Source organism: Gopherus evgoodei, chromosome 2, assembly GCF_007399415.2.
Source record: "Gopherus evgoodei ecotype Sinaloan lineage chromosome 2, rGopEvg1_v1.p, whole genome shotgun sequence".
NCBI lineage: Eukaryota > Metazoa > Chordata > Testudines > Testudinidae > Gopherus > Gopherus evgoodei.
In genome coordinates, this window is record NC_044323.1 from 184,276,608 (window position 1) to 184,300,488 (window position 23,881).

The 23,881-nt window shown below is 39.8% G+C and overlaps 2 protein-coding genes across 2 annotated transcripts in view; one reads left to right on the forward strand and one right to left on the reverse strand.

Annotated features, from left to right (window-relative positions):
- The window catches only part of TPMT (thiopurine S-methyltransferase), a 33,565-nt gene extending 23,940 nt beyond the window's left edge, over positions 1 to 9,625 (reverse strand). Inside the window, exon 1 of the mRNA XM_030552510.1 lies at positions 9,228 to 9,625. The gene's annotated coding sequence lies outside the window, so the exon portion shown is untranslated. The remainder of the gene's footprint in view (positions 1 to 9,227) is intronic.
- The window catches only part of KDM1B (lysine demethylase 1B), a 44,762-nt gene that overhangs the window by 6,230 nt on the left and 14,651 nt on the right, over positions 1 to 23,881 (forward strand). The window contains exons 5-19 of the mRNA XM_030552505.1: positions 30 to 119; positions 1,322 to 1,433; positions 2,315 to 2,431; positions 3,716 to 3,754; positions 4,933 to 5,137; positions 5,787 to 5,965; positions 7,076 to 7,252; positions 8,299 to 8,373; positions 13,172 to 13,309; positions 15,810 to 15,981; positions 17,711 to 17,838; positions 19,427 to 19,558; positions 21,481 to 21,555; positions 22,613 to 22,729; positions 23,712 to 23,837. Coding sequence (XP_030408365.1) covers positions 30 to 119; positions 1,322 to 1,433; positions 2,315 to 2,431; positions 3,716 to 3,754; positions 4,933 to 5,137; positions 5,787 to 5,965; positions 7,076 to 7,252; positions 8,299 to 8,373; positions 13,172 to 13,309; positions 15,810 to 15,981; positions 17,711 to 17,838; positions 19,427 to 19,558; positions 21,481 to 21,555; positions 22,613 to 22,729; positions 23,712 to 23,837 — 1,882 coding nt within the window. The remainder of the gene's footprint in view (positions 1 to 29; positions 120 to 1,321; positions 1,434 to 2,314; positions 2,432 to 3,715; positions 3,755 to 4,932; positions 5,138 to 5,786; positions 5,966 to 7,075; positions 7,253 to 8,298; positions 8,374 to 13,171; positions 13,310 to 15,809; positions 15,982 to 17,710; positions 17,839 to 19,426; positions 19,559 to 21,480; positions 21,556 to 22,612; positions 22,730 to 23,711; positions 23,838 to 23,881) is intronic.

The following is a 23,881-nucleotide window of genomic DNA, read 5'->3' on the forward strand; positions in this document are numbered from 1 at the left end:
TGCAGTGTACATGTTTTCTTGTGTTGTAGGTGTGCTAAAAATGGCTACACATCTAGATGGTATCATCTCTCTTGTGGGGAACATTTCTGCAATGAGTGTTTTGATCACTATTATCGCAGGTATACTTACTGAGACCATGTCTTGTTTACAGAGGTCCTGGAGAGATTGACTGGATATTAAAAATGTGAAGTCTCATTTACTGAAACAAATATTTTAAACTTTCTCCTCTCTACTGACTTTATTTTGAAGTGAGACTTAGAGACTGCTGAGTGTAAGTTGCACAAACTGCAGCTGATGTGTGGGCCTTCCATCAACCAAAGAGTGGCAATCTGAGCTGCATGTCGGTTCTTCTGTGACTTGTTAAAAAAGTGTTCAGGGCTTTTTGAAAAGAGTGTAAATTAACAGAATAGAATCAACAAGTAATGAGTTGTGAGCTGTTCTTTTGGAAAATAACTCAAAAATGTCCTTATTTTTAAAGGTACATTGTAGTCTTTGAAGAATTAGATTTTTATTGGTAAATGTTAGTAAATGTCAATTTCACTATACACACACAAATCGATGAAAAATTGTTTCCGTCAATGAGCATCAAAATTTACAGATAGGCTAAGTAAGACACATGCTGCTTGAGAACTTGTTAGAGTTTGATTTAAAGAATATTTACTTTGTATATTTTGACATGAGCTGTTAAAACACAAATCGTCAAGTTATAAAGCTTTAACTTTTTTGAATCTCAGTATCTGCTGTCATTAATTAATTATTGTCTGGCCCTCCTATAATTTCCCACAACTGTGAAAATTTAAACTAATAAAAGTAGAAAAAAGTACTTAATAAACATTGATATTATCTGTCAAAATTACAAAAAAAAAATAAAAATAAAATAATAGATTTGAATTCTGCCAAGCCTAATTATAAGCAAGTCCAATTTTAACTTAAGGAAATACACTTGGAGTAAATCTAGATGAGTGGTAGGAATTTGGTTTTACAAAGTGCCTTTCAGATTCAAAGTATCCCAAATCAGTGAAATAATTTGATGCTTGAAGTTTACTGACTAGAAAGACTAACATGGCAGTTATGTGCTGAGCTGTAGTTCACCTCGACGTTGCATATTAGCCCTTGTATTTATTATCGAAAGGAAATGTAGGCCTACACACTTCCCTGATTGCTATCACATTTGCTTCTTTAAAGAGTGCTATCCTCAGCCTTGTGTGTGTTTGTCTCTCTCTTTTTAAACATGATTTTTTGGAATGAGTATTGTTCTTTAAAATAGACTGGACCAGCCCACTTGCTAACTGCTTGCCATTTACTTTAACTTTCTTCTTAGTCATAAAGATGGTTATGAGAAATACACTGCTTGGAAAAGGATTTGGACCAGTAATGGTAAAAGTGAGCCCAGTCCTAAAGCTTTCATGGCTGATCAACAGCTTCCTTACTGGGTAAGGAATATAGTGGTGTGTGTGTGTTTAAAGATCAAGTAGCAAGTTTTGCTCTGGGACTCTAGGGGGATTTCTGGTATTAGGAAGGCGGGATAAGGCAGACTCCGGATAATAATCCTGATCAGTTTCTCCATTGTCAGAAATCTTTTGCAATCCTTGGCTAAGTGCTCTCTGTGCAATACTCTGTTTCTTAGTCTAATTATTGAGGCAGCAGGAAGCATTTAGGATGTAGTTCAGATGGAAGCAGATGTCCGGAGTGGGCAGGTGGTGATGGCGAAGAGGATGGTAACACTAGGGAAAACGGAGAGAGAGGGAGAAAACCTGCCATAAGGGAACAGAGGGTGAGTAAAACGAATGGGAAGGGAGTATACCTTCATTGGAGGGGGGTGGAATGGAAGGGAGAGGTCAGGAAGCAATGGACAATATAGATTTAATCCTGAGACATACTGCTTACTTTCAAACCCCAATGAAATAAGTGGGAATTGTGTGCTCAATACATCATAGAATTAAGTCCTATCAGTGAAATTCATCCTCATGCAGAACACCAGCAGAAAGTCTATGCACAGCTTAAGTCTTATTTACACCCTGTGGTCTTAGGTGACTCATAGGCCTTGTCCTTGCCATCTGCATAAACACATAGGGAGTAAGTAGGCTTAAACTCTGCATAACTCTTGTACTGATTCTCTGCATGAGGATGAATTTCACTTTATGTGAATAATGTATTTAAGAACTCCCTTGCATCTTCCTTCTTACCTACCCATTAGTTATGGTCCCAAAATAGATTTCCTATTACGTTCCTTTGCTGGTGTTTGTTGCATCATGTAATTGACTCGGATTATAGATCAAGCTCAAGTTAAAATATGTTTGTTTTTCACTTCTAGGTGCAGTGCACAAAACCAGAGTGTGGGAAATGGCGTCAGCTGACAAAGGAAATCCAGCTGACATCGCAAATAGCAAAAACGTACCGATGTGGTATGAAACTGAACAATTCTACTAAGGTAACAGGAACACTGTTTGCCCCTACTTAAGCTGCAGTTAAGGTGGTTCTTTCATTATAGTCATTAACTATGCTTATTTTTTTCTTTTAACATTTATATTTGTTAGAATGATGAGTTGAATATCTTAAGAGCTGTATAGTTTGTATTCTACAGCAATTTAAATGTTTCCCTCAGGAGAGTGATGAAAGTGCAATATCCAAAACATCATTTGTAGAAATGCCCATGTAATTAGTTGTAAAATCAAGCTTCAAAATGCTAAGAGATCAGTCTCCATGAAAGTCGCTGCTTCCAAAATGTGTGTGCCTTTCCAATATCCTTTTTTGGTTTGTGTTTTTTGTTTTTTTTTTTTTTTTTTTTTTTAACTAGTCAAAACATCTGAAATGTCCAGTGGCTCTTTTTTTTTTTTTTAGTTTTTTAATGTGCATCTGTACTGGACAACTGAAATGAAAGGATTCAGATTTAAGAGGAAGATAGTAAACTCCTAAAAGTCATTGTAGTATCTTACTAGCAGTACTAGCATTATTGTTGAGGAAGGACTTTTGTTGCGAGTCTGCTTTCAGACATTTAAGGTGAAATTCTGGCATTACTGATGTCAGTGGGGCCAGTAGTTCACCCTTTAATTCTTTGATCAAGATAATTTACTCATGAAAATCTTCCTGGAATATCTGATAAAATTACATCTGGCTGTTTTTTTGTTTTGTTTTGTTTTGTGGAATGTTAACATGAAACACTTTTTTCACCTGCTAAGACACTTTTAGATATCTCTGAAATTGCTATTCAAACAATCAATTAACTTGCTATTGACATATTTCTCATTGAGTACAAGAGCCTTTAGTATGCATATGAAAGTAGTATACTGTGTATGCACAGGAAATGATTTTATTGAATGTTTGTACAATGCCGCAGATACATGCATATGTGAAGAGGCAAGTACCTGGATTGCTGAGCACTGAAATGCAGTGTAAGCCGAAACGCCTTTCCATTTCCACTCAGTCCCCCAGCTAGGTATATGTTAATGTGAGATCATTAGATAGCCAAGGCCATTCAGTTCAATCAGCCAGGAACTTTATCTGCGGTGTTTGGCTTTTTAGTATTTTTTAATATGTACTGTTAAAAAAAAACCAAAATACTGCCATATGGTAATTATCTGTGCTATGAAAGATTAAAATAAAGCACTGTTTTTTTAAAATACATTTTTAAGTTGAAAGGAATTGTACCAGAGTCTGATTGCTTCTTTTATGTAATATTCTTGTGTGGCTTTAGATAGTCAAATTTCTGTTTTAGATTGAGGGCTCGGACCAGTGTTCCATGCCCGAGGATCTGGTGAGTTGCCTGTACATGGCTGTTCATTTGCTCTATAGTGTAAAAATGGGATTAAAACATGGGAATGGGGTTGGTGTATTTTTTCCCTTTCTTAGCCAGAGATCACAACTGTAGCGTCCTCTTTTGGCATGTGTGCGTTTCAGTCTCAGGAACTGAGATTGCATATGCCTCATGTGGAAGAGGATCTATTATGATAATGGGGAAGGGCTGACCCTTCAACCTTCTAATCTTTCTTCCCTCTTAGTATACATGTTCGTGTGGTTCTCATAGTCTCTGACTTGAGGCCCTGATTCTAGGTCTACTCCTGATTCTAGGGTCTGATCAGGCAAAAATGGCATACATTGCCTGCACTAACATCCAGATTTGGACAGAAAATGCCCTGGGTTTTTTGGGGGATCTCCATTTTCTTTCAGGCTGGTGGCCTGTTTCGTAAACCGTCTCCCTAAGTATGTGAAGACATAAACTATTTTTTCCTAATTATTACAAAGGTTTGACTATTTTGAAGTGTGGCATTATATTTTGGTTAGACTGGGATGCCATTATGAATGGCATGACAGTGCATTGCAGTTTCTCTGCACAACATCATTTGCATTAAAATGAAGTTGGCAAGTGTATGAACAGTTCCTTTATGCCACACAATTTGTTTAGGTTAATTCTTGTTAACACTTGTGTGACCTTGCCTGTATATTTAAGCTTTTTGATATGTATTTGTTTTGCATTGTAACTATAGATCTGCAAGACTAGGTTCATTGTTGCAGGGAGGGAAGAATATAAATGAAACTGATCAATTATGTATTGCCATAAGCCTCTTAAGACAGCTAAATTCAGCTGTTTTGAATCAGAAACTATTAAAAATGCCTAGTCTGGACGAGGTGATGAGGTATTTCTCCTTTTTTTTTTTCTTTTTTAGCTTGCAAAATGGATGCTGTGTTTGTGGCTCTTGGCAGCTTCATTTCTGCTGCGCGTGGCAACAGTTCAGGCTTTCTAAGTCAGGCACAGGAGGGAGAGAAAGGGAAGAAAAATGTTTGGGTGATTTAAACTGTTCTGTCTTTGGGGCTGGTGCTTTTAGTGCTCTCAGATCTGAGTTTTGAGGGGTTCTGAGTATTGGTTCAGAGTATTGAACAAATTGGTTCAGAGTATTGAGGCTTGTTCTCTTCTGCCTTCTCTCCTTCACCCAGAGAGTTGCTGAAGTTTCAGACCATTGGTGGTACTCCATGCTCATCCTCCCTCCTTTGCTTAAAGATAGTGTGGCAGCTCCTTTTCTCTCTGCGTACTATCCAGACTGTGTAGGCATGAGTCCCTCCTGTACCAGCACTAACCGATTACTTGGTGAATCCAACGCTGTGAAGTTAGAGCACATAAGGAGTGCACCTACTGTAGCTGGTAAGGCCTGTTTCTGTGTCTGTTTCAGGGATTATCAAACTTCATTGTACTGCGACCCCCTTCTGACAACAAAAATTATTACTCGACCACAGGAGGGGGGACCAAAGCCTGAACCCGCCCCGGGTGAGGGGGCTAAGGCCCAAGCCCTCTCACCCCAGGCAGGGGGACCAAAGCCGAAGCCCAAGGGCTACAGCCCCAGGCAGGGGCTGATGTCAGAGACTGTCTAGCAACTTATTCTTCTTCAATGTATTCTGCATTTCAAGGTGATGTTTTATTTCAGAGAGAACAAAGAATTATATGAATGTCAGGCTAGAACATCTATTGGTCTGGATTCCTTCTACTGCATCCATTTGTCCCACCTGTGTGTGTTACCCAGAGAGCCAAAAAAACCCTCTAACCTGGATAGGTCCAGATCTCTTCAGCTGGAAGGACAATGTCTGCATTGCAGGACTTGGAGAGTGGAGGAGGGAATAAAGCAATGAAAACTTGGGACAATCCTTAGAATTGTCAGAGGTTTGAGGACTTCCTCACTACCACCCCGAGGATGGTCATTGGGCAGGCTCAGTTTATAATCTTAAAGTGGCCGGGAATGGACTAGTTGATACAGCAGCATACAACTGATTCACGGCCTGTTTTTATTCCATTTCAGGGATGAACAGATACTTCCAGCCCTTCTACCAGCCCAATGAATGTGGTAAAGCACTTTGTGTGAGACCAGATGTCATGGAATTAGATGAGCTCTATGAGTTCCCAGAATATTCACGAGATCCTACCATGTACCTAGCTTTGAGAAACCTCATCTTGTCTTTGTGGTACACAAATTGCAAAGTAAGCAAAGCTGAGAGTTAATGGCATACTTTTATATTTACATATAATGTGCTCTTAGGCACTGCCTCCAAGAAATATGGGCAGAAGAGCCCTCCTGGAGTCTGTGTTCTATGAAGAATCTTCATTACACAAAGTAAAAATTTTAAAAATTGTAAAAAAAAAAAAAAAAAGCACTAAACAAAAAATTGCTTATACTTAATAATGCCACTTTAAGATGAAAGCCCTGTACAAGCTTGGTAAAGGGAAACTTCGGAATATTTCTAAATGGCTTTATAGGGCACTTCAGTACTTTCTATTTATGTGAATGTTAGGTAAGCACTGATACCTGGGTAAGCGTGAGAACAGGCTCATGACAAAACTATAGCTGGGGATGACTAAGGAGGAGAAGTAGAACATCAAAGCTTCTAGCATCTTAGAAACTTAGTCCAGATTGAGCACGTTATTTGCAACATAAACACCATGTAGAGAATAGGAGTCCCACAATCACCTTCTAGTGGATCTGCAGGGGCACAAGTGACCCCAGACATGGTTGTGGTCTTGATTCTCTCTTTGTGTATACTGATTTAACTCAGTTATCTTCACTGGAGTTACTCTTGATTTATAGTAGTATAAATAAGTTCAGAAGCCCTATTGGTTTTCTCAAAACTAAGACTTCTCAACTTAGGTCTCTTAATATAAGATATTTGAATATGATCCTGCTTTTACCTTGGATGGAGTAGCGTACAACTTGCACAGACCTCTATTGGGTGGATCCAGAAGGCATTCAGTGGAAAAGCTTGAATATCTAGCATCGCTGCGATATCTAAATGTACTTGACAGGCGTCATGGATGTAGCTGAGGTCCACTGTACTCTCATCTCATTTGTTCTGTTAATTCACTCTGTTTGGTTATGGGAGAATTGGAAGAATCAAATGGTCTAGAGATTCTCTTCCTGCAGTTGGCTGGCACACAAAAATGAACTGTATTCTTTGTTAATCTCTCTTAGAAACCTGTTTGATTAGAGGTTAGACTTCAGTATCTAAATTACAGTTGAAATATGTTTTAAGCCTGGGAAAGCATGGAACATTTTGTATGAACATGTCTTTTTTTTGTTTGTTTCTCAATATGCAGGAAGCTCTTACCCCTCACAAATGTACTCATCGCATCATTGTGCGGGGGCTTGTGCGTATTCGCTGTGTCCAAGAGATGGAGAGGATACTTTATTTTATGGCACGAAAAGGGCTGATTAATACAGGGATTTTGTCAGTCAGTTCTGACCAACATCTTCTTCCCAAAGAATACCACAATGTAGGTAACCATAATGTTGATTAGTAGATAGAATATGCTGCTGCTTAATTTCTGTTTTCACGTTTGGGCTTTTGTTTCATTCTGTAATTCCAATCGTATTAGCCAGGATCATGTTTAAACCTAGCTTAGCTCTTGCTAGCAAAGTGTTAACTCCCATTGACTTCAGTGGGCGCACCAGGCCTATGGTTTCCGTGGCCATTATGGACAGGGATGAATTACACTGTAACCTGTTTTATAAACCATGGTATACACTCTGCTTTCCTCCATGGCCTAGCATAGTAATTCACCCCTGTTTACCCAGGCTAGAAAACATGGCTTTCAAGAACTGTCATCGTCTTAGTGTATGCGCAATATGTCTCAGGTGGCACATGACCAGGATTCATCACCAAATTTGGTCTGCTGGTTGGATCATTAGCTTTCCCAGCCCAGACCAGGTACTGACAGGGAGCGTGACATGAACGCTGATCCATTTCCCACCTTCAAGGATTGTGACCAATGGGTATTTTGTATATGACTGTCAGTTTGTGTGACACAACACTGAAATGTAGATCAAAAATGAATATGTGCTGTAAGGACGTATCTCCTAGAAATATAGACAAGTACAATTTTATGCTACATGTAAATGAAAAGTGTGTGTATTTTAAACTAGTTTTCATTATTTAATGGCTTTTGTGATCAAAGATTCTTACAAGATACATGGTGCTTTTGATCTAGGTCACTTAACTTGCTTGACTTTTTATCAGCACTGTTTTAGTCGAAGTAAATTGAGATATCTGCTTTTAAAGGCCTCAAATAAACCAGTTAGTATCCCCAAAGCAGTAACTGGCCTTCTATGGACTCTAAATGGACCCTAACAGATCATGCCTTTCAAAGTTATCATTCACTGTTTTAGAGGACACAGGCCTTATCCCACACCACTGAAATCAGTGAGAGCACAGATGTTACCTATAATGTGCAATGATTGACTTTTGGTTTTGCACCAACTGATTTCTTCTATAAGAACATTTGCTACTTTCCTTCTCTCTCTCTTTTTTAAAACAAAAAAGAAATCTGTCATTATTGTTGGGGCTGGTCCAGCAGGATTAGCAGCTGCAAGACAACTGCACAACTTTGGAATTAAGGTAAGAAGTTGTAGGATAAATATTTTTTTTTCAACACGTACAAACAGCAGACCTCCTGCTTCATAGGATTTAGAAACCAGTCCTTCAGTAGTGGAAAAATTAATATTCCTAATACAGATGCCTCCATAGAAGATCCCAATAAATGTACAAAATCTAGGGTTTAATTAGGTTAAGTAATATCTGTTCGTTGTTTTAGTTCAGGTCAAACAACAAAGCAAAACAGCAGTATGTTTAGTATGTATTTTACATACTCTTTTAAAAAATGACATATGAGAACAGTGTCCAGAATAGAGGGCCCCGATCCTTGACTGTGGTTCTTAGGTGCTATCATAATGTAAATAATAAGGAAAAATTAACTCTTGTTTATTAAATTAACTTTTACCATAATTAAAAATAATTGACATGATCTCTTTATAATAAACAAGTGTAATAAAGTTGAGTAGTCCCATTAAAATCAGTGGAAATACTTCCATGTCTAAATGTTTGCAGGATTGGAGATTGAGTGGGAGTTGAGCACCAAGCTCCTTGATTTCTTTTGAAAATCCTTGTGACCAGATGCTTGGATGGGCCACACTGAGGAGGCCACACTCAGGGCAGACCCCAAGAAATAGGGCAGACAATCCCCAAAGCTGATGGTTTACTCTATAAGTAGATTCCCCAAGCCATTTAAAAAAAAAAAAAAAAAAGCTTCTGCAGTACCGCACTGGTTAACTGGAAGCCAAACACAGTCCCCTTTGGGCATTCCAGCCCTGGACTCCCATCCAGACAACGAAGTCTAATATAGTGAGAGATTATTGAAAACCTATTTCAGCATATGTAAGGTTCTTACTGATCCCAAAGGATCAGACACTTACCCCAGATCAAGATGTATCTGAGATCCTACCCAAATATCATGCTGTCAGTCAATCCTTAGTAAATGAACTGAGGATTTATTAAGAAAAGAGAGTTATAAAGGTTAATAGATCATATACATACAAACGATTGCTAAGTCCTTATATCAGGTTTCTAGCAGTGATGGAATAGACTCCTGGCTTGCAAAAGTCTCTCTAGTAACTTCCAAAAGATGGGAAGGGCCTCAGTCCAGAGTTCAAGATACCCCTTTTAGTTGTAAATCCCCAGTCCAAAGAATTAGAGAAGGAAAGAGGCAACATGGAGGTGTGTCAGGTGTCTTTTACATCCTTTGCCATGTGCATGGAAATTTTCTGTCCCAAGATAGAGTCCAGGGTCACATGTCATAGAATCATAGAATATCAGGGTTGGAAGGGACCTCAGGAGGTCATCTAGTCCAACCCCATTTCCCAACTAAATCATCTCAGCCAGGGCTTTGTCAAGCTTGACCTTAAAAACCTCTAAGGAAGGAGATTCCACCACCTCCCTAGGTAACCCATTCCAGTGCTTCAGCACCCTCCTAGTGAAAAAGCTTTTCCTAATATCCAACCTAAACCTCTCCCACTGCAACTTGAGACCATTGCTCCTTGTTCTGTCATCTGGTACCACTGAGAACAGTCTAGATCAATCCTCTTTGGAACCCCCTTTCAGGTAGTTGAAAGCAACTATCAAATCCCCCCTCAATCTTCTCTTTTGCAGCAGGGGTGAAAGTAATTTAAAGGACTTGCCGGTACTCCAGAATCCTGCGGAGGGGGAGGGGCTCAACCGGAAGAGCCATGGCCTCTATCGGAAGAGCTGGGGCCTTTAAATCCCTAGGCTTTTAAATCAGGATTTAAAGGGCTCAGGGATTCTGCTGAAGCTAGGAGCCAGGCCCTTTAAATCACCCCTGGAGCTGCCAGCTGCAGAGGTGGCTGGGAGCCCTGGGGTTTGGGCAGGAATGAAAATAATTTACATATGGTCCAATCGCAAGCAACCCACCTCTCCTACGTACTTCATGGATCCCTCCTGTTGCATGACATAGATAAAGAAATTAAAGCTACTATTACTACTATCAGTACTGTATGTAATAAAACTTTACTATTGGAATAAGCCTGAAAAAGTGAAAACTCACTGTCACATTTTTCTCCATGCCTTCCCTCCTCCTCCAGCCAGGCTGCGGACACTAGGCTCCATGCTTTCTCCCTGCCTGGCACTGAGCAGCAGCTGCAGGGGCTTCCCTCTAGCTTGCAGCAGGGAGCAGGGAGACTGGCTGAGGGAGGGAGAAGCCTGCCTCCTGCGTAAGAACAGTTTAAACTCAGCTGTTCCCTGCGCGGTTCAGTAACATTTCAAAGAGGATCTGCAAGCAGTTTGGACATCACAGCCATGATTCTCTGCTGGGGAGGGAATGGGATAGATTTGAACTTGGAAATGCTTCCTGATTTTGATTGTGTTTTTTGTGTATAGGAGATCCCTTCATCCCGGGGTCAGAAAAAAACTGCCCCTGCCATGGTCACACACACACACACTTCCCCACCCCCAACAACAACTGGGAGTGAAATTGACAAGGCTTCTAACTCTGGGGGCTGAACTGCGCAGGGAACAGCTGAGTTTAAACTGTTCTTATGCAGGCAGCAGCAGGCATCTTAGCCAGTGTCCCTAATGTAAGCTAGAGCCTAGAGGAGAACCCCTGCTGGGGGTGAGGCAGGAGGAATGCAGAGCCTTGTCTGCAGCCTGGCTGGAGGAGGGGAAGGGAGGAGACAAGAAACCAATGTGACAGTGAGGGCTTGGCTTCACTCACACTTTACAGCGCTGCAACTAGGGTGTGAAAAAACACCCTCCTGAGCGCTGCAAGATACAGCGCTGTAAAGCGTCAGTGTAATCAGGGCAGCAGTGCTGGGAGCGCGGCTCCCAGCACTGCACACTACACCCGTAAGGGATGTGGTTTACATGCAGCTGCCGCTCTGACTACACTCACACTTCAAAGCGCTGCCGCGGCAGCGCTTTGAAATTCCAAATGTAGCCATACCCTAAGTTTTCCCCTTCCACATGCTTTTATTAGCTCTGGATTTAAGTTGTGCAGCCAAATGCTTGTATTTGTTGTGTATATTAGTATTGGAGACTAGACTCCCTCATCCTGGGGGCAGACAAGGACTGTCCCTGCAATGGTCAAACACATCCTCCCCACTCCCCCCAGCTACTGTGAGTGAAATTAACAAGGATGCCAGAAACCACTCCTAACCCCCAGGGCTGAACCTCTCAGGGAACAGCTGAGTTTAAACTATTCTTATGCAGGGGGCAGGCTTCTCCCTCCTCAGGCAGTCTCCTTTTCTTACCGGTTCTCTGTACTGGCACGTACCAGCTTACTTTCACCTCTGTTGTGCAGACTAAATAATCCCAGTTCCTTCAGCCTCTCCTCATAAATCATGTGTTCCAGCCCCCTAATTATTTTTGTTGGCCTCCACTGGACTCTCTCCAATTTTTCCACATCCTTCTTGTAGTGTGGGGCCCAAAACTGGACACAGTACTCCAGATGAGGCCTCACCAATGTTGAATAGAGGGGAATGATCATGTCCCTTGATCTGCTGGCAGTGCCCCTTCTTATACAGCCCAAAATGCTGTTAGCTTTCTTAGCAACAAGGGCACACTGTTGACTCATGTCCAGCTTCTCATCCACTGTAACCGGTAGGTCCTTTTCTGCAGATCTGCTGCCTAGCCATTCGGTCCCTAGTCCGTAGCAGTGCATGGGATTCTTCTCTCCTGAGTGCAGGACTCTGCACTTGTCCTTCTTGAACTTCATCAGGTTTCTTTTGACCCAATCCTCTAATTTGTCTAGGTCCCGCTGTACCCAGTCTCTACCCTCCAGCGTATCTACCACTGCTCCCAGTTTAGTATCATCTGCAAACTTACTGAGAGTAACATTATCACAAGTTCTCACATGCTTTGCTGACTCATGCAGCTATTTGCCATATTCTTTCCGAGATGTCCACAGGAAAGGCTTACTGGGCAGGATGAATTTCTTTAATGATCCATTGTGAACTGAGTATCCTTAATTGACCATCAGCACATAGCTGTCTAATCCTGATGTAAGTCTACCTAGAGGGTGTCACCCAGGAACAATACACATATTGGAGATACAAATACATAACCAACATTTGTAACTTTGGATACAAAGATCATACATGGACTTAATCAGGATAATCATATTTTGACAGATTGTAACTTTTCCATTTTGACACCTAACATGATACACTTTGTGCAAGACTTATGGAAATTGTGTAACAGAGTAACAACAGTGATATAAATGGTCACCTTTCTTATGCACAGAATCACAATCCAGAAGGCTGGAATTCTGCCCCATTTTCAACCCATTCCATGATTGCTGAATCACAAATGCACGTTGTCCTCCTTGTCCATTGTGTCAGTCATGCAGAAATCTATTTTGCAATGAATTATGTTAATATATCAAACAGTAAAAACAGTTTTAATTGAAAATATTGCGTATCCCTTTAGAAAATATGTATTTTCAGTATTTTAAAAGAAGCAGCAAAAGGTCAACATATATTAACTTGGACAACTGGAGCACCTTTCCCTAAACCTGAAAAATTGGAAGTTTTTTCACCTTGTAGATGTTGAAAAAAGGAAATGATAATATGCTCAAGCCTAGTTTTATTAAGGTATTAATTTTGGCTAAAGTTTAAACGAGCCTTTGTTTTGTAACTGTGTGTATGTATCTCTTTAAAGTAATTTTAAAATTACAGTATGAGAAACATGAATAGAAGGCCTGCTCCATTAATGTCCATTTATCAACAAAGTAAAGTATTAAGCTCAATAATATAACTAAGCAGCTTAATTTTGTCTTTATCCTGGAACCTAGATAAGTGTTTTTAAAATATCTTCTCTGACAACTTCCAAAGCTATATTTGTGTTACAGGTCATTGTGCTAGAAGCGAAAGACAGAATTGGCGGGCGTGTGTGGGACGATAGGACTTTCAAAGGAGTCACTGTAGGAAAAGGAGCACAGATCGTGAATGGCTGTGTCAACAACCCGATAGCACTAATGTGTGAGCAAGTGGGTTTCTTCCCTGCAATGGTTATGCATTATTGTTAGTGAAAGTGGTCTAATTACAAAGCCATGTAGGCATGTATATATGTGTGAGTGCCATGGTTTTGCTCCACGAGTTAATATTTCTGAATATAAAAGTTTCCTTCCAGGAATTAGGTGGGTCAGCCTCTTATAATCAGAGCAATGATTGAGCTAACCTTAAAATAATTTGTTTCTTTAAAATATCTCCATTTTTAACATTAGTCATCTTAAAAAAAACAACCAATCAAACCAAATGATCCTTCACAATAGAATTCCTTGTGGTAAGGCTGCTCTTATTTGTGATTGTAATTATTTCCCTGATACATTTAAGTCCTTTATAAATTCTAAAGTATAGAAAAAATCCTTGGTTTCAACTACTACCTTTCAGACAGAGTACTATATATGTATTTATTGTCTTGAATGGCTCTTTAAATACAGTTAAGTTTGATCTATGCCACCTTTTAACTATAAATGAAGCAAAAGACAAAGTGCTTTCTGAGTGCAAATTTTTAATTGAAGATCTTGCAGCACACAATTCAAATGAAATTATTGTCCACTTTGATTCAGGAAAGGAGGTGAAGAAATAACTAGCTCAGAGATATTCTGCTCAAAGTATCTGTAGTCCATCTCTTAGGTGAAACAAGTTAATAGAGAAAGTGCTCATCTTAATGGGTGAGAATAAGAGATTCTGATGAAATGCTATTCTAACTCGTAGCAACCAAATTGACCATAGAAAAACCTCTCTTTCATAACCATCCTTAGTAGTACTAATCCATATACGGAGAAATGGTCAGTCTGTAAAGCACAAGAGTTTATCAAGTTTGAGAACTTTAGGGCTTAGCTGTATTGCAATAAAAACCACATCTGGTGATGCAATTTATGACATGGTTGGTGTGATTTAAACCATAAATCTGCCTTGTAAGTGATATCTGTGTGGTAACCATGTCTTTGATTAGTGCTACAGCCTTGGACAGAGCAGGGTTTTAGCACAGTGTCAGGTACATTGCTAAACTAAAAATGGCTAGGCACCAGCTGCAAGAAGCAGCCATGTTTTTGCCTGTAACTGCAGATACCGTTGTGACAGTCCCCAGCAGCTTGGTGGTTATAGTATAGATAAGCCCTTAATCTGGAGTTGGCAATAGTTTTTCAACTGTAAGCCCCAGCTGACCTTAGTGTGGTTTTATGGCATTGTGGGGATTTGTGTATATTGTCTCTCAGTGACTTCCAGATGAAATCCGCATAGGCTACCAGTAAAAAGGTGTGCTTTAACTGCCAACATTGCAAACTCCAAAGCAGGTTTATGTTCAGATCCCAGGCTGAGTTTTTGCAAGTGGAACTTAGCTAACTAGTCTGCTGGAGACCAGGAGAAAATCCAGCTCATTTTCCTGTAACTGTCCAATGCTCTATGCCACTGGGAAGAATAATGGGGAAAAATAGCAAAACCTTACTTTAATCAGAAAAGTAAGAAGGAATGGCTTCTGAATACCCAGAGGGAGCTCATATGTTTAGTAATAGTGTGAGATCATTTATTTAGGGTATTTTTTACTTTTTTAAAAATAGAACTGTATTTTGAAAAGAGACCTGCAGTGGGAAGCAGCCCAAGGTCTCACAGGATAAGTGGATAGAATGGGGAAATCTTAGGCCATATCTCTGACTAGGTAAAAGTGCATTGAAAAGAATTAGTGCTGCATCTCCATGTAATTGTTTCACTTGGACTTTGTAAAACTTGTCAATTCTTTATGTGTGACTTTTAAAAAAAGAAAAAATACTGACAGTTAGCCAAGCAAAGCAAGGTTTAACGCTCAACTCAGTGGCATCCCTCTGTCTCTCTTTCTGTCTATAATACAATAATTTTTGAATTATTGAACATCTGATCAATTCCAGAACATTTGGGGGAATGTTTTAGTCCTCTATGAGCAGAACTATATTAATATTGGTGAAAACTGGAAGGAGCAAATGGTGGAGACCCAGAGCTCCTGGCTTCTGGTTGGCAGACTCCACAGCATGGAGGATACACAGAGCCCCTGGCATGAGAGAAGGGGCCAAGAGGTTGCAGTGAGTCTCTGAAATAGAGTGGGACGGAAGGGTGGGACACAGTTTGTGGGATGTTTGTGGAGGAAGGGAAGGAGCTCTTGCTGTGTGCAATGCACTCTGCCTACAGAAGCAACAAAGTGTGCAACTCTCTAGTTTCACTATTTTCTAATCCTTGTATTTTTGTACTGCCTTTGAGGTATTGTTGCTTAAAAATCGTAGGCTTGGTTTAACTGCTGAGTTTCAGGTTCCATTCAGAACTAAATTTTTGTATTATTTTAAGAGGTTGAGATTCATGTCTAACCTGACCAGTTGTTTAAAGTGTGCAAAAACTCCCATGTTAGCAACAGTGCCTTATTCCTAAGGATTTACCTTTCTTTTTAAAATGTACTTGAGCAGCTTATAAAGTGAATTTTCCCCGTAGAAATTTTACTCTTATTCATTTCTTTTGAAGCTTGGCATTAAAATGCACAAACTAGGGGAGAGATGTGATTTGATCCAAGAAGGTGGAAGGATAACTGACCCCACTATAGATAAGCGCATGGACTTTCATTTCAATGCCATCCTGGATGTTGTCTCAGAATGGAGAAAAGATAAGACCCAGCATCAAGATGTTCCTCTTGGAGGTAAGAGAGGCATTGTCCTGGACACCAGAGATGTTGACAATGTTCATAAGCATAAGACTAAGGAGGCTTTTATGCCAATTTGCTTTTAATTTCGTACATAATTTGGGGATTCTGAATATTTGTATGTATGGTTGGCCTTAAACTTCTAGGCTCCATTAAAGTCAATGGGAGCTTTGCCACTGAATTCCCTGGAGCCAGGATTTCACCCCTAGATTTGTAGTCCAGACCATATCTCATTTGAAGAGTAATTTTTTCCTACATTGATGGTAATACAGGAGTTTGGTGTGACGAAATGAGAATGTTCTTAAATTTTTTCACTGAATACTGTGTTGGTGCCTCAGTTTCCCCTATGCATTTCTTAAGTATCTAGGTGGTGGGATAAGGGTGTGCGATTGTTGCAGAGCCCTAGAGGGCAGGGGTGTGCAAGGGTCTGCACAGAGAATGGCCGACACCCTGTCTCCTTGCAACTAATGGCCTGGGCCCCTCCTCTGCAAAGGTGCCAACTGAAGGTGTTGGAGAACAAAGAAATCAGGTGACCTCCTGGCCTGGAAAAGAAACAAAGGGAGAGGAGGGGCTGAAGAGTTTCAGTTTGAAGCTGGCTGGGAAAGTGGAGGGAAGGCCAGACAGACCTCCTGGCATCCCCTGGCCCCCAAGATGGACCTGACTAAGGGGGTCCTGTTGTCTGTACTGCAAGACCTGTCTTGGACTGTGTTCCTGTCATCTAAATAAACCTTCTGTTTTACTGGCCAGCTAAGAGTCATGGTGAATCGCAGGAAGCCGGGAGTGCAGGGTCTTGTCTCCCCCAACTCCGTGGACAATTGGATCAGTTGTTTTCATAGTTTGGCCATTTTTAATATAACTGTCCTTGGCTTTGGTACTACCACCAGTGTGTCTCTAAGGGTATGTCTACACTGCAGTTACACACCCTTGACTGGTCCATGCCAGCTGACTTAGGCTCAGGTTAAGGGGATTTAATTATGGTGTAGATGTTCAGCCAAGTAGCTGAAGCAGTTTTGGTTGGATAGAGACGGTCAGGGCAGCTGTGATTTTATTTTTTAAATTACATTTTCAGAATACAGTTCTGCTTCTTTTTTCTATGATGAGTACACACAGAGTAAGGGCCTGATCCAAAGCCCACTGGAAAACAAGGAAGAGAATCCATTGTTGAATTGGGCCCCATATGGCTCAAATCTTTTGCTTATGTGAAAATTAAACAGAATTCTATAGAAGGTGGCATTCGGAGTAGTATTCATGTTTGCTTTGGGGTTATTTTGTTTTTGTTTTTGTTTTAATTTTTTTTTAATGAATTAACCTTGGGGAATGAGTGTTATTTAAACCTCATCACTGCAGCATGATGTACTGATGGTAGCTGAACAATGAATTTCTCTGCTATCTATGTTGGTTATCCTATATGGCTTATTTTTTTTTAACCAGACTCTTTTTTCTGAGGTTGACAGTAATATCTATTCTCTTTTTGAGGGCAGTTCTCAACATACGCTGCCTTATCTGTATCTGAAATCAAATTATTTTAATCCTAAACCAAATTAGGGTTTCATCTGATCATATGTGAGAGATCTTGCTGGCATATATTCTGTAGCAGCTTTTTCACTAAATAAGAAATAAATTTGAATGAGTATTAGTAGCTAACTTACAAACTTGTGTGATTCCGAGAACAATGTACTATGATCACCTGTTTCTACATTCATAATGTAAATCTGTTTCTGTACAGAGAAGATACAGGAGATCTATAAGGCTTTTATTCAGGAGTCAGGTATCCAGTTCAGAGATCTGGAGGAAAAAGTACTACAGTTCCACCTCAGTAACTTGGAGTATGCCTGTGGCAGTGACCTCCATCAGGTGAGTGCATGATTGATTAAATATGTGATGAAACAGGTCACACATCACCTCTATATTGGTGCACATAACAAAATCCATTCTGTACATGGAAGTAAAAAATTAGAGGGAACGCTGTTGTGTTGTACTGGCAATATATGTATGTGAGTGCAGGTATGTACTTACATGTATCATTTTACCTGCAGTAGTCAGTTTTCTAGTGCTGTATTAGTTGCTGTGAAATATTATTGGATAAATTATCTGTAGCCCTTGAGAATATAATAGAACCTCAGAGTTATGAACACCTTGGGAATAGAGGTGGTTCGTAACTGAAATATTCGTGACTGAACAAAACGTTGTGGTTGTTCTTTCAAAAGTTTACAACTGAACATTGAGTTAATATAGCTTTGAAACTTTACTATGAAGAAGAAAACATGCTGCTTTCCCTTTATTTTTTTAGTAGTTTTCGTATAACACAGTACTGTACTGTATTTGTGTTTTTTGTTTTCTTTTGTTTCTGCTGCCTGATTACATACTTCTGGTTCCAAATGAGGTGTGGTGTTGACTGATCAGTTCTTAACTCTGGTGTTCATAATTCTAAGGTTCTGCTGTATTGTCATGGTAAAAATGATAATCATGAACATAGCTGCTGCATTATATTTTTACTATTTTAGTAGTAGAATACTTTCATTTTCAATAGAAACCCTATGGATGACATACCTTTACTCTTAGTTCCTGCCCAGTTTGCTGAGAACCATTTCAAACCAACACCTTCCCTCCCCCTAGTATTATTCAGCCATATGTTTTGGGAGTTTTGCTGTTGACTTCACTGGAGTCAACAATTTCACCCTTTGATTTTAAATCTCATGTGATCATGCTTGTTAACTTTGTAGTGGCACCAATCCGCTGGCCTTAGAAACAGACCCCAGAGATTTATTTATTACTTCTCTTTGGACAAAGTTTGCTGTTTCAAGCATCTTTCATATTTGATATGAAAATGGCTGTTAGAATCGCACACTCACATTCTATTTAGCTTTTCACTCTGCAGGCAGGCCCACTGATTGGTGCAAAACCACAAACAAATGGAGCAACATTTTGAACACTCCCAATCTTTTCTAAGAAAACTAGAACATTCCACGGAGATGGGGAGGATCTGATGAAACTCTTTATGTTCTGTTATCTGAGTACTAATGCTTAAAAACCCGTATTGATATAACAACACTGTAGCATCTAATCATTTGAGAGATTAGATAGCTATATACCCTTGTTTTGGTCGGAAAACGCCTTTTACTGGTACCTAAAATGTTTTATGCCTATACACCAATCGTTTTCACAGTGCTCTTCTTGCACTGTGGCAAATGATGCTCTCAGCAGGGTATTGCTTAGTAACCTATCCAGACTGTGTCATTTTGCTTAATTAGACAATTTGCATAGTGTAGCCTCATTTAGATAAAGATTTTGCCTATCTTTCTTGATTTTGCTATGCATCAGGTGGCATCTGATCCCCTGGTATGGAGGGAACCAGTTTAGCTTCCTCTACATGTGTGGCTTTTATAAAGCTTACACATTGTCTCCCAACTGGTAGACACAACCTATTATATCCTTTCCACAGGTATCTGCACGCTCATGGGACCACAATGAATTTTTTGCCCAGTTTGCTGGAGATCACACCCTTTTAACACCAGGGTATTCTACCATCATAGATAAACTGGCTGAAGGGGTTGATGTTCGACTTAAGCTTCCGGTGAGTTGTAAAATGGTGGTGTCAGGGGATCAGTCAGACTCATAGCATCATAAGAGCACAGCTCCTAAGCTACAACCAAGGAGAGGGAGGGAGGGAGGGGAGAGTAGCTAACTGGAGAGAAAAGTTTCAGAGTGGTAGCCATGTTAGTCTGTATCAGGAAGAAGAACGAGGAGTACTTGTGGCGCCTTAGATACTAACAAATTTATTTGGGCATAAGTTTTCATGGGCTAAAACTCACTTAATTGGATGCATGCAGTGGAAAATACAGTAGGAAGATATATATACACAGAGAACATGAAAAAATGGGTGTTGCCATACCAACAAGACTAATCAATTAAGGTGAGCTATTATCAGCAGGAGGAAAAAAACTTTTGTAGTGATCATCAGGATGGCCCATTTCAAACAGTTGACAAGAAGGTGTGAGTAACAGTAGGGGAAAAATTAGCATGAGGAAATAGTTTTTACTTTGTGTAATGACCCATCCACTCCCAGTCTTTATTCAAGCCTAATTTCACAGAATCATAGAATACAAGGGTTGGAAGGGACCTCAGGAGGTCATCTAGTTCAACCCCGTGCTCAAAGCAGGGCCAATCCCCAGACACATTTTTACCCCAGTTCCCTAAATGGCCCCCTTAAGGATTGAATTCTCAACCCTGGGTATAGCAGGCCAATGCTCAAACCACTGAGCCATCCCTCCCCCAACCCCCATTTGCAAATTAATTCCAATTGTGCAGTTTCTCATTGGAGTCTGTTTCTGAAGTTTGTTTGTTGGAGAAATGCGACTTTTAGGTCTACTCCTCATTCTTTTTGGAGAGAAAGAGGCTTTTGAAATGCCTGTGCTAGCTTAAATGGGGGAAGAGGAGCACCTGACAACCAGTCAGCTGGCTTTGCCCAGCCAGTGGCTAAGCAGAGGACTAAAGAGGGTATTGAAGGGAGGCACCGCACATCCTGCTATACATATCCTCTGGGTTTCTCTGATTCCCTGCTATCCAGTCACGGTTGTCCCCAGTGAATGTGACTGGGTATTAGCTTTGAAGCATACAGACGCTGCCTCGGTTATGCAAGCCCTGACTTACACAAATTTGCATTTACCGAAAACGTTCCATAAACCTGAAATAATATTTTCAAGTTGTGGAAATTTTTTGTATAACGTACGGGTATACATTTCCGACTTATGCAAAATTCGAGTTACGCAAGGCTTTCTGGAACGGAATGATTGCATAAGTCTGGGGGTGTCTGTACAAGCATCTCTTCATATTCCACAGACAAATCTGGGTTTGAGATAACTATAACTAGTTTTGATGTGACGGAAGAGGAGGAAGCTTTGTTTGTTTTTTAATTATTTCTGTATAATTTCAGTGTTTAGATTTAATCTCAATTGTCAGCAAGTGATTCTATTTATAGCAAACCTATGATACTGGAAATGTAGGTGGATATCTGCATCCTAGAGGCATAGTCTAAAATTTATGACTAACCTAATCATAGTATTTAGCAAGTACATAAAATTCAGTCTTGAAAAAGTCACTTTTGTAACTAACTTGACTTTAAAAAACATATATTTTCCCTTCTTTCATGTGTCAGACTCCTTAGCTTTAGCATCCTTACTAATGAACTGTTTGACTTCTACCCTTACCATTTCTGGGAACTCCGCAATAATCTTGAGAGAACTGTCTATAACATTGTTATCCTCCTCTTCATATGATGAGTTGCTTCATTTGAACAGTGAACTTTTGTTTCAGGTTCCCTTTTTCCACCGTGGCTAGTTTTTCTGATGTAATGTGCCCTTCTGCATCAAATATGGGAGTTAACATATCGGGAGGTGAACTTTATAGACTTGTAATAATTTGCTGTACTTTGAATTTGGATTGTATTATTTCATAGAATTTTTGGTGTATCACTATTGTTTTCCCTTTGTAAATCAGGTACACAGTATAGACTATTCTGGGGAAGAAGTCCAGGTCACTACAGCAGATGGAACTGTGTGGACAGCACAAAAGGTAACCAGTATGTTTCAAGTTTATCTGTATTTAGATCATAGATTCTTTAGAGGTTTAAAAAAAACCTGTATATTTTTACAACTTAATTGTTCAATGACCCATGTTTGGTTGATATAGTGACCATTCTTCACTGGGCATGTTTGAGTTTGGAATGCTAATTTATATATACTGTGGAAACTCGCTCATTTGAACTAATGACCTCTTCAGAATTACCTGAATTTTGCAAGTGAAACAAACACAGTTTTAAAAATATCTAAGATTAATGGATGATGAAGTGTCCTCTGCTTATTTTGATGATAGTTTTAATTATAAAGATATTTCATAATGCACTAATAAGACTAGTATATTTTTATTTAGCCTTAAACAACTATTTGTAAGAGTCAATCCAATATTCTGATGTGAGTATTAGGACAATATAAAAGAGACATGATGAAAATCAGCTTTCTTTAGTGAGGGTGGCAGCTGTTTGGTTATAATCTCCACTCCCACCTCCCTCCTCTTTTTACATTATCTAGCTTATTTACTCCTTTTCTCTGGGAGTAGGTCTTTACCTTTACTACTGAATCGCCCCTCATTTCCTATCACTCCAACTGCTCTAATCTGCCCAGTCTTGCTTCTTCTCAAATGTTGAGGCTGTGTGCAGCTTTGGTCAAGGCTAAATTTACACCAAAGAAAACCCAAGCAGAATAAGACATGAAGCTGTTGTGCAGGGTGTAGAATAATAATAATAATAAAAAATAAAACCATTTAGAAACGCTAGAACTGTAACTATCAGGAAGCATTACTACTGTTAGCATAGTTCATCTCTGTGATGTAAGTCACTCTGCAGACCACATCTTGAGAACCACTGTACTGAGGAGTCTCTTCTCCTCTGAATGTGTGATATGGCTGCCATTAACATGTAGTGACAGTAGACATCAAGTTGCCCTGGGAGAATTGTGCCTCCTCATCTTTGTTCTGTTACAAGAAGGATGGATACTTACAATGAGAGATTAGTCTTAATTGCTTTGTAAAGCTTTTGCTACTGTTGTGATCATGATTCTTTATTCTTCCATAGGTTTTGGTTACGGTGCCACTGGCCCTTCTTCAGAAAAATGCCATTCAGTTTAATCCACCACTGCCAGAGAGAAAAATGAAAGCCATTAACAGTTTGGGAGCAGGAGTCATTGAGAAGGTACATAATTAAAATTACTTTTTAGTTAGGGGAAAGAAAATGAGCATCAAGTGCTTTGAGCCTCTTAGTAGGATGATTCTGTCTTGCATCTTGTAGCATAATTTCCTTTCATGCTATAAGCATAGAGCTGCTGTGGTATGCCTGGGTATGTATATTGTGAAATTTGCTTTCATAATTTTTTTTCAACCTGCAGAACATACATTTAAATAAATAAAAAAGCATAGAAGAGCAAAATGGTATCTGGATCCTGTATGTTCATTTTTCTTTCTTTCTTTCTTCATCCTATTTTAACCATTTTTTTAAACAAATTATTTTGTAAAAAAATCACTGCTGATCTTTGAACTTTGTGCCTACATCTGAACAATGTGTATGGTAGTGTACTAAATCTAACAGTCGTAAGGGGTGAAATCCACCCACTCCAGTTCCTTTGTAAAGTAAAAGGGTCAGAGTGGCATAAAGGGACACTGAAAGACCCATATTTGCCCTGGGGGAGGGTTCTCCCTTCCCCCACTAGTGCGTAAGTGACACACAAGACTATCTCTGAGGTTCCCCTCACATTGACAAATACTTGTGTGCTGGGGGTGGGGCTGGCAGGAGGACTGTGCCAAGGGCACACAGCATTGCAGAAATTCCAGGCATTACTGCACCCTATAAGGCAACCGTCCCTCTGGGCTTATGAGTTCTGTGTCATGCCTCGTAAGAGGTACAGCACAGTATCTTGCTCAAGGTTTTCTGTAGCCAAATTGATTTGCAGCATTACTCAGATTGTGCTTTTTTTAATCTGAGAGACAGAAACAATTTTATACCACTCTTCTTTCTTGATAAACAAAAAGACCCAAATATCCTACTCTGAGGAGGATATTTGGGTACCTGAGGTTGAGGGGAAAGAGAGAGATACATTTTAAATACAGAGGTACAAGGCAGGTTGCAAATTTTGTAATGTGAAATTATCTCTGACTGAATCTTTTCTCTCTCTCTCTAGGTTGCCTTGCAGTTTCCTTATAGATTTTGGGACAGCAAAATTCAAGGAGCTGATTTTTTTGGTCACGTTCCACCTAGTTCCAGCAAACGTGGGCTTTTCAGTGTGTTCTATGACATGGATCCCCAGGTACCATATGCTCTATATGGTGGAATGTCAGTATTTTCAATTGA